This window comes from Dendrobates tinctorius, unplaced genomic scaffold (assembly GCF_039654945.1).
Source record: "Dendrobates tinctorius isolate UK_male_01 unplaced genomic scaffold, ASM3965494v1 ptg000016l, whole genome shotgun sequence".
In the NCBI taxonomy this organism is placed as follows: Eukaryota; Metazoa; Chordata; class Amphibia; order Anura; family Dendrobatidae; genus Dendrobates; species Dendrobates tinctorius.
The window spans coordinates 35,826,487-35,845,130 of record NW_027361684.1 but is presented as its reverse complement, the minus strand read 5'-3'; the positions used below and the strand labels follow the sequence as shown (position 1 = coordinate 35,845,130).

At 40.4% G+C, this 18,644-nt stretch overlaps 1 protein-coding gene across 2 annotated transcripts in view; it reads right to left on the bottom strand.

Moving 5' to 3' along the window:
- The window catches only part of SERPINF1 (serpin family F member 1), a 111,719-nt gene that overhangs the window by 4,665 nt on the left and 88,410 nt on the right, over window positions 1-18,644 (bottom strand). For both annotated transcript variants that reach the window (XM_073565684.1, XM_073565685.1), the window contains 2 exons: window positions 17,903-18,045; window positions 8,380-8,590 (listed from right to left, as the gene is read on the bottom strand). In XM_073565684.1, coding sequence (XP_073421785.1) covers window positions 8,380-8,590; window positions 17,903-18,045 — 354 coding nt within the window. The remainder of the gene's footprint in view (window positions 1-8,379; window positions 8,591-17,902; window positions 18,046-18,644) is intronic.

Below are 18,644 nucleotides of genomic sequence, written 5' to 3'. Positions count from 1 at the left end.
CACTTGAAAGATAACTGATAGAGCCAGATTTTTTATTGTGACTTCTTTGTTAGAGCCTCTTTTTGGAGCAGAAAATTTTTTCCAAGCTTCAGAAATAGCTTGAAAAATCGGATGAGAATTTGTAATTAATTTTTTATGAAGGAGTTGGTTCAGAATTAGTAGGTAAAGAGGTTTATAATTATTAAAGAACAGTTCTAGTTCATGCCAAGCTGGTGTCGTATCATGAGGCCACCAGTATGAGCTTTGTTTGACTAAGCAGCTCTTAGTTTATTTTTATTAGAGAGTTTACATTTTTGACAAATTTTAGGCCTAGATATGTCAGCCCATCAGTGGCCCACCCCCAAGGCGAGAGGCCCTCAATTTCCTCTTGGTCTGATCCTAGGTTAAAGCCAAGTTTTTTGGATTTTGAGTCGTTTATTTTAAAATAAGATTTTAGCAAAAGTCTGGATTAAGGTTTGTAAGGCAGAGATAGAGTTGCTTGGATCTGTGAGGGTAAGAATAATATCGTCTGCATACAATGCTATTTTAAAATCTCTGCAAAGTTTTGATTCCCGAGATCTTTGTGCTGTTCCTGATTAGTTGGGCCAGAGGTTCAATAGCTAATGCAAAAAGCAATGGTGACAATGGGAAACCCTGTCTGGTCCCATTAGCTATATTAAACGTAGAGGAAAGATGATTGTTGGAATAAACCCTCGCACCAGGGCCGGAGTACAAAGCCATAATACCTCTCGTGATCCGAGAAGCCATTCCAAATTTTTGGAGAGTTGCTTCGAGATATGACCAATTAAGGCCGTCGAACGCTTTCTCAGCATCAAGAGAGATAACAATGGCCCTGAGTTTGTTCGAGGAAATAAGCTTAATTAAGTTAATGAGTCTTCTCGTACCATCTACGGATTGTCTTCCTTTGATGAAGCCTATCTGATCATTGGAAATTAAACGCGGGAGGAAATGATTTAGTCTATTGGCCAGGATCTTTGCATACATTTTTACGTCTGTATTGATGAGGGATATAGGTCTATAATTAAAAATTTGGCTAGTGTCAGAATTTGGTTTTGGGATTACGATAATTGTCGCTTCCAGCTTCTCTTTAGGAAATTGACTTGTTTGGAAAGTGCAGTTAAATACTTTGACAAGGTGGGGGGGTTAATATATTACTAAAAGACTTGAAATAATCATTATTAAACCCGTCTGGGCCAGGTGATTTGAATGTTTTAAGTTTGTTTATGGTATCTAGGACTTCTGGTTCATTGAAGGGAGAAGACAAAAATAATAAGTCTTCAGGGTTAAGCTTTGGAAGGTTCATGCTGGAAAGAAATGATCCAATCTCTGAGGTAGATGACTGCATATTGTGGTTGTCTTGGTTGATATTGTACAGATTTTTGTAATAATCGGCAAAAGCTCCTACAATATCTTTAGGGTGGACCAGGGATGTACCATTAGAGGAAGTTATACAGTCAATTCTATTCCGTTTCTGTATATTCTTAATTCTGTTTGACATGGATTTTGAAAGGTGATTTATGGATAAGTAATGTTTGCATTTTGCTGATCTAATAGCTGAGTCGTAAAAATTGAATATGATTTTCCTTAACTGCAACCTGAGATCAGTAAGTTCTGATAATACAGCTTGTTTGTTAGAGGAAACAGAGGATCGACATAGTTCCTCTTTACATTTAATAGACTGTTGTAGGGTAAGGATTTTATCCCTATTAATTTTTTTTTGTCTGGAGGAAATTTGAATCAAGACTCCCCTCAACACCGCCTCGTGAGCATTCCAATAGGTAAACGGATTGAGGAGGTTTGATTCGTTTTCACTAAAATAATTTTGTAAGGCTGAGCTGATTTCAGATTTGATGGTGGGGTTATGAAGCAGAGAGGAGATGAATTTCCACATGAATTGGGGACCCTATTATCAGTTCTGCAGTTACCGGGGAATGATCTGAAATAGATTTATTAAGTATGGAGCTGGAGGAGAACCTTGGCAAGGAGAAGACATCTGTGAGTATCAGATCTATTCTAGATGCCGACTGATGGCCATCAGAAAAATGAGTAAATTCTCTAGATGTGGTGTTCAAACAGCGGAATGAGTCGAATAGCTCGTGATTATAAATCCAGCTGTTCAAGGATTGCGTTTTTTGTTTGCTGGGAGAGGTGGAGTCTGGTACACATCTGGCACCATATTAAAGTCCCCTAACAAAAGTAGGGTTCCTGATCGTAAGGTGTCTAATTTTTTCATTAGCTTATTCAGAAAGCTAATTTGTCTGATGGTGGGAACATAAGTATTAACTATTGTGAAGGTTTAGCCGTTCAATTTGCACAGGAGAATATGATAATGTCCTTTTTCGTCTTTTACTTCAGAAAGCAATTCAAAGGAAATGGAGTTACTAATCAGGGTTAAAACCCCAGCTTTCTTTCGTGGGCCGCAAGATTCAAATACAAATGGGAAATTTTTGAGATTTATAGAAGGGTGGTTGTCTTTTTTTAACTTGGCTTCCTGAAGGCATACAACCTCAGGATGCATCCCGTTAATCTCCCTACCAATGGAAAATCTCTTCCAAGGGCTATTTAGCCCCCTGACATTGTATGATACGAATTTTATTTTTAATGTTACAAGAATGGCTGGGTTCGTATGAAGTGGGGTAGAGGAAATGCAGAAACCAGAGTGCACCTACCTTTGTAGAACTTAGTTCTAGAAAAACCTCAAACTATATACCTATTTGAAACCAAAAACAAAAGAGACACAAAAACAATAAGAACAAAATTGTCCTTCAGGAAGAGCCGATCCGGAAGGCTCTAATTCCTTAGTGGGGAAAGTTTGTGTATGGATCCCATTGGAGGCATCCCTTGGCATAACAACACTATTCCCAGAAGGAAAATAATCTCATGTGATATATGAGTCCATAAAGTAGTAGAGAAGTGAGAAAACCTGTGGAAAGAAGAATAATAAGCAGTACAGTACAATACATTGACCAAATAATTAAGAAGTGTAGAGAGGCCTTATAACAAGGTGAGTAAATATGCAAAATAGAAAAACACGGCACTCAATGAGGAGAGAGGTGCACAAGTCGGGTATCCAGCCACCTAACAATGTAGTACAAAAACTTGGCACTCAAAAAGAGAAAATGGTTTGACAGTTTCTTTATTGTGGAAGGCATCCAGTTGAGTACATTCCTTTAAACGTTTTCGGTCATACAATTGACCTTCATCAGAAACAGAATTTTTTCACAGTTGGTTTTAACTAGAATGAGTTTACAAAAGGACAAGGCATTATAATTAGTGAACAAATGAATATATAACAAATATCAGAGCAACAGGATGCTGATGATAAACGTATAAACATCATGTATAGTTTAAACAAGAAGTCGATGACTAAATAAAAACTGAAATAGCGAATCCTGAGATAAGGTTCAAGTGAGCCTAGTGAGACTCCACAGGTTCCAAGGGCGGTGATGGAAAGGCCGTGCTGTGATGGTTTGTAAGGAACGTATGTATGAAACGTGCCCTAGGATGTTTAAAACAGGCAACAAGTGTGACACTAAACAAAAAGGATACAGTGAAATTCGTGGTCGGTGCTACTTGGTGTGCAACACCACATAAAAGGTGATAGCTGACTGGAATGAGTGCCAAGACAGGTACCTGAGAGGAGCTGTAATGGAAAATTCCATATATTATTATTAAAGAACCGCTGTCGTGAGTAGGCACTATTCAGTACTGGAAGAAAAAGAAGAAAACGGTGAGTGAAAATGGCACATGTACATATAGGGGGATGTTATGTAAATGAAGAAGGTGACAAACTCCAAAACAGTCAATTAATACCTGGGTATATTCATTAATAATGTGGAGGAACAGACGTCTGAGAGGCAGCAGCTACTGAGAATGAAAGGACACTGAAGATGATAAGTAAAATGAGTATAAATGTGTGTACTGAGATAGGCTAAGGATATGCACATAATGTGATCTAGATTACCCATTCATGTAGGAAATCACAAGATCCAGGGGATTGACACCTTAAGTTATGCAGGGACCGGTATATCCAATAAATGGTATGGATGTCCAGAAATTTACACTATGATTGAAACAGGTAGAAGACATAGGTAGTACTGAGGACAAAAGGATGTAAGTTGAGCACTGTATTAAGAAATGTAAAAATCACCTGTAATATATTCAGGAAACTATCCTGTATTGTTTGTAACAGGCATGAATGTCCACAAGTGGGTGATACGATTGAAGGAGAAGAGAACATGTGCATAAGATTAAAAGGCACAAGATGGTACAATAGTGGTGCCCTAATATTATCTGGGAGAGCTAGAATCACCTGTGATTATCCAAATGGTCTGTCCTGGCAGGGAGACACGTGTGTCACAGGGAGGGTGAACGCGCTGTTTAGGAAGAGCACCGAAGGTGCAGAGGAATAGCGCCTTGACGTGGCGGAGATTTATAGACGATATTTCACTTTCCACTTATACCCGGATACACTTCCCTGTAATACAGCATCTCTCACCCCAGCAGCACAAGCGTCCAGCCACAGACCAAGGTAACAATTTAAGAGATCCAGCTCAATTTTGCTGATTCTCCATTTTATCATATTGATAGCATTTTCCTATTTTGCAGCGCTATTCCTCTGCATCTTCGGTTCTCTCTTAATACAGTGCTCACCTTACATCCTTTTGTCCTCAGTACTACCTATGTCTTCTACCTGTTTCAATCATAGTGCAAATTTCTGGACATCCATACCATTTATTGGATATACCGGTCCCTGCATAAACTTAAGGTGTCAATCCCGTGGATCTTGTGATTTCCTACATGAATGGGTAATCTAGATTACATTATGTGCATATCCTTAGCCTATCTCAGTACACACATTTATACTCATTTTACTTATCATCTTCAGTGTCCTTTCATTCTCAGTAGCTGCTGCCTCTCAGACATCTGTTTCTCCACATTATTAGTGAATATACCCAGGTATTAATTGACTGTTTTGGAGTTTGTCACCTTCTTCATTTACATAACATCCCCCTATATGTACATGTGCCATTTTCACTCACCGTTTTCTTCTTTTTCTTCCAGTACTGAATAGTGCCTACTCACGACAGCGGTTCTTTAATAATAATATATGGAATTTTCCATTACAGCTCCTCTCAGGTACCTGTCTTGGCACTCATTCCAGTCGGCTATCACCTTTTATGTGGTGTTGCACACCAAGTAGCACCGACCACGAATTTCACTGTATCCTTTTTGTTTAGTGTCACACTTGTTGCCTGTTTTAAACATCCTAAGGCACGTTTCTTACATATGTTCCTTACAAACCATCACAGCACGGACTTTCCATCACCGCCCTTGGAACCTGTGGAGTCTCACTAGGCTCACTTGAACCTTATCTCAGGATTCGCTATTTCAGTTTTTATTTAGTCATCGACTTCTTGTTTAAACTATACATGATGTTTATACGTTTATCATCAGCATCCTGTTGCTCTGATATTTGTTATATATTCATTTGTTCACAAATTATAATGCCTTGTCCTTTTGTAAACTCATTCTAGTTAAAACCAACTGTGAAAAAATTCTGTTTCTGATGAAGGTCAATTGTATGACCGAAAACGTTTAAAGGAATGTACTCAACTGGATGCCTTTTAAAATAAAGGAACTGTCAAACCATTTTTTCCTTTCGAGTGCCAAGATTTTGTACTACATTGTAAGGTGAGAAAATATATTGGCCAGGTCTCTCTGTTGGATCATCCCTTCTCTCCCAGGGTCTTGAGAATTGGAGATTCTATGGCGGTCAGGTATCCTGTAGTAGGACAGGAAATCTCTTCCTTCTTTAGGTGAGAATAGGACGGTCGTCTTTCCTTTGTAGATTATCAAAAGTTTAAGTGGGAAGCCCCATTTATAGGGGATATTATTTTCCCTCAAGGTGGAAGTGACTTGACTGGCTTAAAAGACTTTCTTCCTTCAATCGTTTCCTTTCAAAGATCCGTAAATAGCTGAAGGTGAGCATAGGGTTCTGGAAAACCTCCTAGATCTTTAACCGATTGTTGAATTTTTTCCTTAATCTTGATGAAGTGTACCCTTAAGATGGTTTGTCTTGGTAGATCTTTATCGATATTCCATGGTTTGGGAAGTCCTATCTATGATGAGATCTTGGTCTGTAAGTGTCGGTAGTAATTTTTTGAAAATTGTCTTGACGAAGTCTTCTAGTTTATCCGGTGAGATAGATTCTTGTATTCCTCTTATTTTCAAGTTGTTTCGTCTGTTCCTGTCTTCTATATCCGCAACTTTAATTTTAAGTCTGTGAAATTCAGATTTGAGGTCATGGGTGTCTTTTGATAAATCATCAGTGTGTTCTTCCACTACAGTTAGCCGTTTTTCGTGGTTGTCTAACCTGCTGCTAAATTTATCCAAGGTGGACTGTAAAATTTTATTTTGGTTTTCAAATGATTGAGACATACTGGACGTGATTTTCTGGGCGAGAGTATCCATGTAAGAGTGTATGGATATAACATCCAGATTTTGGGAAGGAGAAGGATTGGTGTTATCCATCTTAAATTTTGACCTTTCCGGCGAAAAGTTTGGTGAATTATCTCCAGACTCAGGACTTGAAGCATTGGCTGGCGATGTGAATTTTTCAGAAGTTTTACCAGGATTTTTCCTTTTGGATGAGAGAGATGTATCCATGACCTCTTTATGAGGAGATCTGGCCTTAAATGGGTTAACAATATCCACTTGATCTTTAAAGTGAGGATTGTAAGAATTCTGAAATTCTTGTGCTTTTTGAGGAGTTGTATTAGACACTTTCGTTGATTTGGACACTGGAGTAGCCTTGTGACTCATCTTGTGCCCTTTTTTGAATCCTGCCTTGCAGGGATTATATTAGAGAGAATTGATATTATTGGTGATGTTTATACTGAATAAACATTAAAAATATAGAAAATTCTTGTGTCTTCCTATGCCTTTTTATAAAAGGGACCGTTTGGAATGAGATACACCACAGAATCAGATGGCACTTTTAATATTGTATGATGCATACAGTAAAATCCTTTATTAACTGCGCGCCGATATAGACGCGCTCCCTGTGACTTTAAATGCAGCCGTGACAGGCGGCTAGTGTTCACACAGGGCTCAGTGACGTCAGTCCCCGCTCATAAAATATGCAACAGGGGAGCCGCCAGCTGATACACGGCACCGCTGAAGAAAGGCAGATCACCCCAGTGGAGCCGCACAGGAGCGGTGGGGAGCGGAGGTAACATAGAAATAGGCACAAATCACGGACTATTTTGTGTCCTTCCACCTCACAGATCTGTTATGACAGGAAAATGGCGTACTTGAGACAGGACGTTGAGATGAAAGAGATCCCTCCACAGCCGTTATAGCTCCTGCAGCCTTGCACAAAGCAGGGGAATATAGCTAAATTAGGACACCCTGGGACTTCCAAAGGGTCTAAAACAGACAAGAGGAGATTCCCCCCCAAAAAGTCAATGTCTTTTAATTATGCAACGAGAGAAATCCTGTCAGATTAGGCACAGGGTGGGGACTATTTTGTATCCTTCCGCCAATCAGCTGGTATATGACAGGATTTTTGTAAAAAAAATCTCCAAAAGACAAAAAATGTGGTAGACAAGCGTGGAGATACTTTTTCTGAGGACAAGGACAGCCGGTGGGTAATGGAGGGAGCAGGGAAAGGATTTTTTCACTCACGGTTCAAAATGGTGTCACCTTGCAGTAAAATGGCGGGAAAAGGCCTCAGATTTCAAAAATGTCTTTTTTAATGTCCAAAGCTCTGACAAGGGGTATCAGAATGTACCTCCGAGTAACGAGAAAACAATCCTTCCGTGGGTTATCGAAGAGAGCGATTTTCTTTTGCTTTATTTGTCACTTTAGGAGATGCCTCCTCAGAGATCCTGAGCCGTGCGTGTTACACCATCGCCAGCTCAGGCCACGCCCCCTAAACCCCTGGTATTTTGCCATGAGCGTATGTGCGCTCCATTTCTATCCAAACAATAAAGATGTAGAGGTTTGAATTCCAACCAAACTGTTGAAAATATGAGCTTATGTCTGGAAGACCTGTAAATACTATTTTTTTTTATCATCTTGGCTCTGGGGGAGAAATTTGGTCAGAACTGAATTCTTTGTTTCACTTCATTCAAGTGTTCATACAGTTATCACATTTTACGTGCAGTTTACATGAGGAGATCTGTCACCAGGGCTATTTAGAGAAAGGATATCCCACATAGGTTTAGAATAATTTTCTAGCTAAAACAGTTACGATATTTTTTATGTTCTACTACATACCAATAAAAGAGGCCGATTAAGGGAGCTCAAAACATCATAATATTATATGGCAACAGTATTAAGAAGAATAAGACTAAAAAGATAATCAAAACGTACTCATCTCCTGAAGTGTGGATTCAAGCTGAGCTTCGTAGTCCACCTTCAGCTTTGGTATGCTTAATGTTATGGTGACGGTCTGTAGCGCCCGATCTATGTCATGTACAAACTCTGATGTCAGACCTTCCTCGATCAATGTCAGGTTCTGAGTGACTGTGAGAGGGAGGAAAAACATGATGCTGACTCCTCCGCTCAAAGGCAGCTGGACAATCTAGGAAAAGAGCAGAAATGGAATAACAGCAGTTTGTAGGTAAAAAACAGTTAATTTTTCCAACTGGTTCCTGAAGCTGTTGTCTGGTATCGCAGCTACGACCCATTGGCAGGACCTGTGCTGAGATACAAGGGCAGAGACAGCCTGTAGAAAAATAGAAAAAGGCCCTGATGCATCAAGTCCGATTCTATGCTGTCGTTCTTAAGGGAAGCATGCTATGAAGATTGGTCATGTACATAAGTCTATAGGGCCCAGAACAAGAATTTTGCTCTTTCATTGGGTGTTTGCTGCCCTGATTAGACCAGCCAATAATTGAGAACAACAGTTCCGATAAGTGCTGGTTTCCCAATTATCAGCCTCTCTAAATGGGCCCTTAAAGGGAACCTGTCAGGTCCTCCATGCCCTCCAATTCAGCAACATTCAGCTATGTGTGATTAAACTCCTTCCCTAACCTGCCCTGTGTAACATAATTCAATTAAATAAATTTATAACCTCTATTTTTCCTATCCTAATGATGACTTTGACTAGTCAATGGAGCATTAGTTCCTCAGAATAGTCACCCCTCTTTCCATGTTATCACACCCCTGTAGGCATGTTAACATACCATAATTTGCACAAGCCGGCCTCATCCCCGCTCATGAAAATCTGCGCATGCGCACCGCTGATTCCGGCAGGGTCTCTGAAGCCAGGTGTATGCTTCCCGGTTTCAGAGGCACACTGCGCATGTCCGGAAGCCATCTTCTAAAATTTCGGACATGCACTGTGCGCCACTGAAGCCGGTAAGCGTACACCTGGCTTCAGAGACACATTGACACTGCTGGAATTGGCGACGCAGGTGTGCAGATTTGCATGAGCGGGGATGAGGCCGGCTTGTGCAAATTGTGTTATCACCGCCTGTAGGGTTGTGATAACATGGAAAGAGGGCTGACTAGTCTGGAAAACTAACGCTCTATCGACTCATCAAAGCCCTCATTAGGATAGGAAAAGCGGAGGTTATAAAGGCTTTTTTAAAGAGTTCTGTTATACAGGGCTGGAAGCTGCTGGATTGGAGGGCATGGAGGACCTGTTGGGTTCCCTTTAAACAAAAAACATAGTCTCATGGCACATCCACTTTTAAAACTAGACAACAGTAGTAACTTTACATGCAAGAACCAGACTTCCTTCGTGCTTTAGTTATAAAGAGGCAATTGGTGTCACGTTTGGTAAGTTGCATTATGCATTGTTTCTCATAAAGTCAATTTGCATTATACTTAGTTTTTATAGCTCCCAGGAAATTTTTATCATGTTCTAATATATTTTTTTCCACATGTTTTGGAATTTGACAAGTACGCAATGTCTTATTATTTACTGCACAGTAGATGCAGAATAAAAGCCTACAAAATATTTTGCACACCCGCTGGCTGTATGAGATGATTCTGTGCAAAAATGAAATATTGGGTGAATTTTTTTGTGCTGCATAAATAGCTGCCCAGAGAATTACTTCCCGGAACATATTTTGGTAATTATCATTTGATTACTAGAAATATAGAATCGTTTATTCTTCAGTAAATGTGAATAAATAGTGTTTTAGTTCTTGTTTGCCTCCAAGCAGTCTGCTCATATTCACCAAGGAAATGTTTGAGAATTGCTGATCTAAAGAGCGTTACTTCTCAGTGTGATAGGGTTTTAATCAGTTAATGCAACAGCAGCGTAAAATATCAAGTGTCAAATTGTTCTGGAGACAAAGTGACAGAAGAATTTCAGAACATTTTTCCCTGTAGCTGTGCTCTTATTCTTATGCTGTAAGGCAAGGCACTGTATCTTATTTGCTACCTACCATTGGTAGGACTTACTGTTCTGCCAAACCGGTACTGTAGATCATTACATTCAGTGTCTTATGCTGCAGATATTAACTGCATAGTTCACCTTTCACAGCATAAAGAATTCTGCGAGGAACATTCGCACAATATAGTACCGCAGCAGATACGTCCCATGCAGATTTACCATAAAATGTGTTTTTTTAAATTAGATTGTTCAAAATGGAAAAGTGAAACCTGTCAGCAGGAGTCTGCACAGTAACCTACACACAGTGTCAGGTTGGCGCCGTTATACTGATTACAATGGTACCTGGTGATGGAATTCGTCTTGTGGTTATTGTTTAATCTATATTTGTAGTTTTCAGTTATTGAGATTCTCATGCTTCGGGGCAGCCTGTGGGGGGTCTTCATGTGATGCTCACCTATAGATGCTCCACCAATATAGCGAGGCATCACCGGCGCTATATTGGTGGAGGCAAATTTTTTTCCTCTAGCAAAATGGTGCCAGTGGCGCCTGCATAGTAGCATCTGTCGGATTGCTGATAGATGCTACTGCGCAGGAGCAGTGCGCACCATTTTGAGAACGAATCTCTGAAGAAATTGAGATCACTAAAAAATAATTAAATGGCCATTATAGATGCGATCATGCTACAGCCAGGCACTGCCGCTATATATAAAATATATAATAGTAAAATATATATATATATATATATATATATATATATATATATATATATATATATATATATATATAAAATATAATAATAAATATATAATATATATATATATATATATATATATATATATATATATGTAATAAATATATAATGTAAAAATATAATAAATAAATATATAAAATATATATAAAATATATAAAATGGTTTCTTTCAAACCATATTATATTCAGTATGTAAAATAGGGGCAGGTCAGCGAGAGATCAGTGACCTGTCATAAGCCATACAGATGAATATGAAAGCAGGCCATCACATAAAGACCCTCCCCCCACAGGCCGCCCTGGAGCCTGAGCATTACTGAGAACTGAAAATAAAGACTAAACAACAACCACAAGACGGATTTCATCACCCAGGTATCATTGTAATCAGTATGACGGCACCGACCTGACACACTGGAAAAAAATTCCAAGTGCTGTGAAATTGCAAAGAAAAAGTGCAATTCCAGAATTGCTTTTGGTTTTTGTTTGTTTTACCATGTTACCTAAATGCTAGAACAGACCTGCCATTATGATTCACCAGGCTATTATGAATTTGCAGATACCAAACATATATGGGTTCTTTTTTATTTAAGTGGTGAAAAAAATTCCAAAGTTTGTTAAAAAGCAAAAAAAAACGCCATTTTCCAAAACAAGTAGTTTCTCCATTTTTCAGGATCTCTGGCTGGTTGAGGGCTTATTTTTTGTGTGCCAAGCTGATGTTTTTATTGATACCATTTTGGGGTAGATACGATTTGACCACTTGTTATTGCATTTGATTGCAATGTTGCAGCAACAAAAAAACGTAATTCTGGTGTTATGAAATTCTTACTTGTTACACCGTTTACGGAATATGTGTATTTTTTATTTTTTTATTTTGAATGGGGCAAAAAGGGGGGTGATTTGAACTTTTATATATTTTTACATTTTATGAAAAATATTTTTTTCTATTTTATGCTGGCATCAATAGTCTCCTTAGGAGACTTGAAGCTGCGATCATCTGATCACTTATGTGTAGCAGAATTGATCATCTGCTATGAGCGTCAGCCTAGGGGCGCCGCTCATAGCAGATCAGCAATCACAAAGCGGAGGTCTCCTGCAGACCCTGGGTTTTCGATGGGCAGAGCAAGTGATGCGCTTCCGACATGATCATGTTAAATGCCGCGGTCAATTATTAACAGCGTTAACATGTTAGCAGCGAGTGGATCGCGATCATGTCAGTTGATTAAATCAGCTGTCATGTGGCAGAAAAGATGCGGACTCAGCGCTGGAGCCTGCATTAAAGGGGAAGACACGACATACAGTATATAATAATACGTCATATGTTGTGAAGGCTTAAGTCACTTTCCTTTTTTGTCTTGTGATATTACTTAACGTTTTTAGCACCATATTCTTCAAAATGGCGCAAAATCAAAAATACTCTTTTTTTTTCAGCTTTGAACTTTTTAGCACCAAAAGTCACACATTTTGCAAAATGGCAGAAAAATACTGGCATACTCAAGAATACAGCGGGGGGCATAACTGAGGTGGAGTAGCACCAAATTTTGCAACTTTTTAAAAACATCACATAAAGCTAAAAATCAAACAAAAAAAAGAGGTCAGCACATATCAAATAGACTTTAAAAAAGGTACAAATAGAATAATTCTTATGGACATGGAGAGACCACATGGGTATTGTATTTTTATTTTTTATTGCTTTATTTTTAACCCATTTACGAACTTTGACGTAACTTTACATCATGGTCGGATAGGGATTCATGACCTTTGACATAAACTTACGCCTTGGTGATTGTGCGGACACCTCAGGCATGCCTGCGCTATCGCTGTTGGGAGCTCTGCATAAGTAATGGCCAACACCCATCTGTCACTGCCCAGACCAGTGCGCGCACCGACGTGGCCAATTTAACCACCTAAATGCCACAATCTATATTGATCGCAACATTTAGGAGGCTAGGAGAGGGGGAGGGCTGCCTCTCCTTTCCGATCGGTGCCCCTGTGATGTCATCGCGAAGGCCCAATCGTTGCCTCAGTGTCTGAGAGCTACGACAATCATGGTTTAAGAGGCTTCTGTCAGTGAATCATTGACAGGTATAAAGCATTGCAATGCTTGTGCACTGCAATCATAGGTGGATTATAATGAGGGCAATCTGGACTACTGCTAGGAGCCCGAGGCTTCGGGAGGCCTATCGCCAGATTGCCCTCATTACAATATCCTAGCAGGGAGCTTTCCTGGCACTGCACTGTCAACGATGCAGAATGGCAGCACAGCTCCAGGGGAGCTCCCTTCACCTCTGCTGTGATGTGCCAACTCAGTGACATCATCAGCTGACACCGGCACAATGACGTCATCACACTAGCATGTACGCGCTAGACAGTAGAAGTGGAGCTGGTATTTTGCTTATTTTCAGTAGAAGTGGAGCCTATGGGATCGGGAACGAGGTGAGTATGTATTTTTTTTTAATATGTGTATAAGATGTGAGGGCTTACACTGTACATAGGAAGCTATACTGGGGCTCGCACTGTATACAGGAGGCTATATGCGAGCTTATGCTGTATGTAGGAGGCTATATGCCGGATAATACTGTACATAGGAGGCTATGTGGGGGGCTCATACTGTATGTAGGAGGCTATGTGCAGGCTCACCCTATATACAGGTGGCTATGTGCGGGCTCATACTGTATATAGGAGTCTATGTGGGGCCTCATAATGTAGAAAGGAGGCTATGTGCAGGCTAATACTGTATATAGGAGGTTTTGTGGGGGCCCATACTGTATATAGGAGGCTACAGTGAGTATGGAAAGTATTCAGACCCCTTTAATGTTTTCACTCTTTGTATCATTGCAGCCAATTGGTAAATTCAAAAAAGTTCATTCTTTTCTGATTAATGTACACTCTGCACCCCATCTTGACTAAAAAAAAACAAATGTAGACATTTTTGCAAATTTATTAAAAAAGAAAAACTGAAAAAAATCACATGGTCATAAGTATTCAGACCCTTTGTCAGTATTGAGTAGAAGTACTCTTTTGAGCTAGTACAGCCATGAGTCTTCTTGGGAATGATGCAACAAGTTTTTCACACCTGGACTTGGGGATCCTCTGCCATTCTTCCTTGCAGATCCTCTCCAGTTCCGTCAGGTTGGATGGTGAACATTAATAATAATAATAATAATTTTTATTTATATAGCGCCAACATATTCCGCAGCACTTTACAATTAAGCGGGGACATGTACAGGCAATAAGCTCAATACAAGTTAAGACAATTTAAACAGTGACATTAGGAGTGAGGTCCCTGCTTGCAAGCTTACAATGGTGGACAGCCATTTTCAGGTCTCTCCAAAGATGTTGAATTGGGTTTAGGTCAGGGCTCTGGCTGGGCCAGTCAAGAATGGTCACAGAGTTGTTCTGAAGCCACTCCTTCATTATTTTAGCTGTGTGCTTAGAGTCATTGTCTTGTTCGAAGGTGAACCTTCGGCCAAGTCTGAGGTCCAGAGCACTCTGGAAGAGGTTTTCATCCAGGATATCTCTGTACTTGGCCGCATTCATGTGTCCTTCAATTGCAACCTGTCATTCTGTCTCTGCAGCTGATAAACACCCTCATAGCATGATGCTGCCACCACCATGTTTCACTGTTGGGATTGTATTGGGCAGGTAATGAGCAGCGCCTGTTTTTTTTCCACACATAATGCTTAGAATTATCACCAAAAAATTCTGTCTTCGTCTCATCAGACCAGAGAATGTTATTTCTCATAGTCTGCGAGTAATACATGTGTTTTTTTTTAGCAAACTCTATGTGGGCTTTCATATATCTTGCACTGAGGAGAGGCTTCTGTTGGGCCACTCTGCCATAAAGGCTCGGCTGGTGGAGGGCTGCAGTGACAGTTGACTTTGTGGAACTTTCTCCCATATCTCTACTTAATCTGTGGAACTCGGCCACAGTGATCTTGGAGTTTTTCTTTACCTCTCTCACCAAGGCTCTTCTCCCACGATTGCTCAGTTTGGCTGGACGGCCAGGTCTAGGAAGACTTCTGGTGGTCCCAAACATCTTCCATTTAAGGATTATGGAGGCCACTGTGCTCTTAGGAACCTTGAGTACTGCAGAAATTCTTTTGTAACCTTGGCCAGATCTGCGCCTTGCCAAAATTCTGTCTCTGTGCTCCTTGGCCAGGGCCAGTTTCTTTGACCTCATGATTCTCATTTGGTCTGACATGCACTGTGAGCTGTGAGGTCTTATATAGACAGGTGTGTGCCTTTACAAATCAAGTCCTATTGGTTTGACTAAACACAGCTGGACTCCAATGAAGGAGTAGAACCATCTCAAGGAGGATCACAAGGAAATGGACAGCATATGACTTAAATATGAATGTCTGAGCAAGGGTCTGAATACTTATGACCATGTGATATTTCAGTTTTTCTTTTTTAATAAATTTGCAAAAATTTCTACATTTGTTTTTTTTCAGTCACGATAGGGTGCAGAGTATACATTGAGAGAAAAAATGAACTTTTTTTGAATTTACCAAATGGCTGCAAAGAAAGTGAAAAATTTAAAAGGGGTCTGAATAATTTCCATACCCACCGTATGCTGTGCTAATACTGTATATAGGATGCTATGTGCGGGCTCATTGCATATAGGATGCTATGTGTGGGCTCATACTGTATATAGGAGGCTATGTGCGGACTCACTGCATATAGGAGGCTAATTGTGGCTCATACTGTATATAGGAGGCTATGTGCAGTCTTATACTGTATATAGGAGGCTATATGGGACTAATACTGTAAATAGGGAGCTATGTGACGCTTATACTCTATAGGGAGTTATGTCAGTGCTCATACTGTATCTAGGTAGCTATATGGGGGCTCATACTGTATATAGGGAGTTATATGGGGCTTATACTGTATATAGGTAGCTATGTGGGGGCTCAAACTGTATGTAGGGGCTGTGTGTGGACTCATGTTGTATGTAAGGTGCTGTGTGTGGATTAATACTGTATGTTCAGGGCTGTGTGGCGGCTCATATTGTATATTGGGGGCTAGGTGGGGACATATTGCCTTGAGCTGTTATCCTCATTGCATTACGACTTATGGTCTCCCTTTCTTGTCCTGATTGAAGGAATTCCCAGAAAAAATCCTAAATGACTAAAACATTGGGGAAACTAGTTGGAAGAAGATATCATTAAGCCAAGTACACATCTGTTCAGGCCATAAAGGGTCTATGTATATTATATTATATCTTAATATATACTTACCTTGTAATGTCTTCACATCCTGTTCCGTCCAGATGTGTCCGGATCCCAGAATTCCAAGCGGCGGAAGTTCACCGACCGCCTTATTGGGACACCCAAGTGATGGGTGTTTCAATATGGAAACTGCTGGTGGTACCAGCCTCTTGCGCGGTACCACCAGCGGAACACCATCGCAGCACACACACACACTGTATACGCCGTACGCACTACATACAAACACACACTGTATATGCCGTATGCACCACACACACACAGTACTGTATACGCCGTACACACCACACACACACTCTGTATATGCTGCACGCAAAACACACACTGTATACATCGTACGCAGCCTCTTGCACAGTACCACCAGTGGAACACCGTCACGAATACACCGCCGCCGGGATCAGCCGAATGATTCACTGACCGCCGCCATCTTTGTACAAGAGGAGCGCATGCGAAGTCATTCGGCTGATCCCGGCGGCAGATGTGCGATGTGTCTACAGGCAGAGGAAGACTGTCACATTAAAGGGGTTTTCCCACAAACAAAAGTTCATTTTAAAAATTGTCTGTGTCTGACCGTGTACAGAACATACCACAGCTCCTGGGCAGGGGAGGAAGCAAAAAACAATACTAACATTACAGCAGGTGATCACAGAGAATTCATTTTGTGAGGTAAAATATTTCAATGACTGTTTTTAAACAATATTTTACCTCACAAAATGTATACTCTGCGATCTCCTACTGTAATGTCGGTATTGTCTTTTGCTTCCTCCCCTGCCCAGGAGCTATGGTATGTTTTGTACACAGTAAGACACAGACAATTTTTACAATGAACTTTTGATCATGGGAAAACCCCTTTAAAAAGCAAATATCAATATCGTGACATTATCGCCCTCCCGATGCGATAGCATCGGGCCTCCATCGAGTATATATATATATATATGATAGTTCATGGCAATAGAAACATGCGCTCTGTCTCTGGCATCGCTGCCAGACTGCTGCCTCTACTATTTTGTCTCTGGTTGTCTCTGCCTGGCTGCTGTCTTTACTATCTCGTCATAGTTGAAGTCCATTGACGAAATATTAATGAGTAGCAGTCACTGATTGGCTGCATCACTGACATGACACAACATTTGTCAGACAGAAGATAGAGCACAGAGCGTCAACATCACTGGAACAATGCAGGAGGTGAATACCAGTGTTTATTTTATTCAGGGACTCAGGCATTTAAGAAGGTGTTGCTCAAGTAGTGGACACCCCCTTTGCTTCTTTAATGATATGTTGATGATGAAAGACAGAAAAATTGTTTCCAAAGCAGATCACTCTTTGTGATCCCACACTTGTTTTGTGTGTGCATGCAACAATTACTTGGCAGCTTGTCTCCTCACTTTCTGCAGCCAGTCATCATCACTAAGAGCTAGAAGGAGATTGTGAAGGACAAGAGGCAAGCTTCTGGTCTAGTGTACACATTAATTGGAAGCTAACAACATGAGTTAAGCAGGAAAGGAGCTGAAGCAGCGTAAGAACTTGGCATATTACTCTCCAATGAATTTCTGAGAGATAGAGAAGGTACTTTTCTCACCTTGCAGTTAAAATCAGAGTCTAGGCCATATCTCACGGGGACATTGCTGGCTGACATCATTGGAACCGAAACAGATGTTTGCTCATCTATGTAGAAGTCACGCAGCGCAGTTTCACGAGGGTTAAATTTGTGAATCCACTGACCTGTCATAATTTTCAAAATATATTATAACTATTCTCACCCAGGCAAAGAACAATTGCAAGCATGTTTACATTGACGATAAAGAAGATACTGGTGAACATTGTGAAATTATTCACGCTATGAAATATTTTTAAAGGAAATCTGTCAGTAGGATCAACCCCCCTAAACCATCTACGTAGGCATGCAGATCATAGGAAGCTGAGAAAATGATACCTTGATCTCTGCGTTCTTATTCCAGAGAAAAACATTTTTTTTTATATATTGTAGGGATTCGACTCGCTTAGGTGCAGCGGGAGACAAACATGAGGCACGTTCCTTTAAAATTTCACCAGGTTTATTACTCCATAAACCATAGACATCATAACACTGAAATGTAACCTTCACTTCAGGCAAAGGAACAGAAATGTCCGTGGCTTCAGACTCGGACTGAGAGTCTCAGCACATGCTGGGAGCTGTAGTCCTCCCCATATACACTCTCTGTAGTGTCCCACCTGGACACATGGAAGTCTGTCCACACTCAGACAGACTCCCTCCACACTGTCTCACATGTGCCAAACACCTCAATTACATAGCCCTGTAACCACACCCACAGGTGATCACA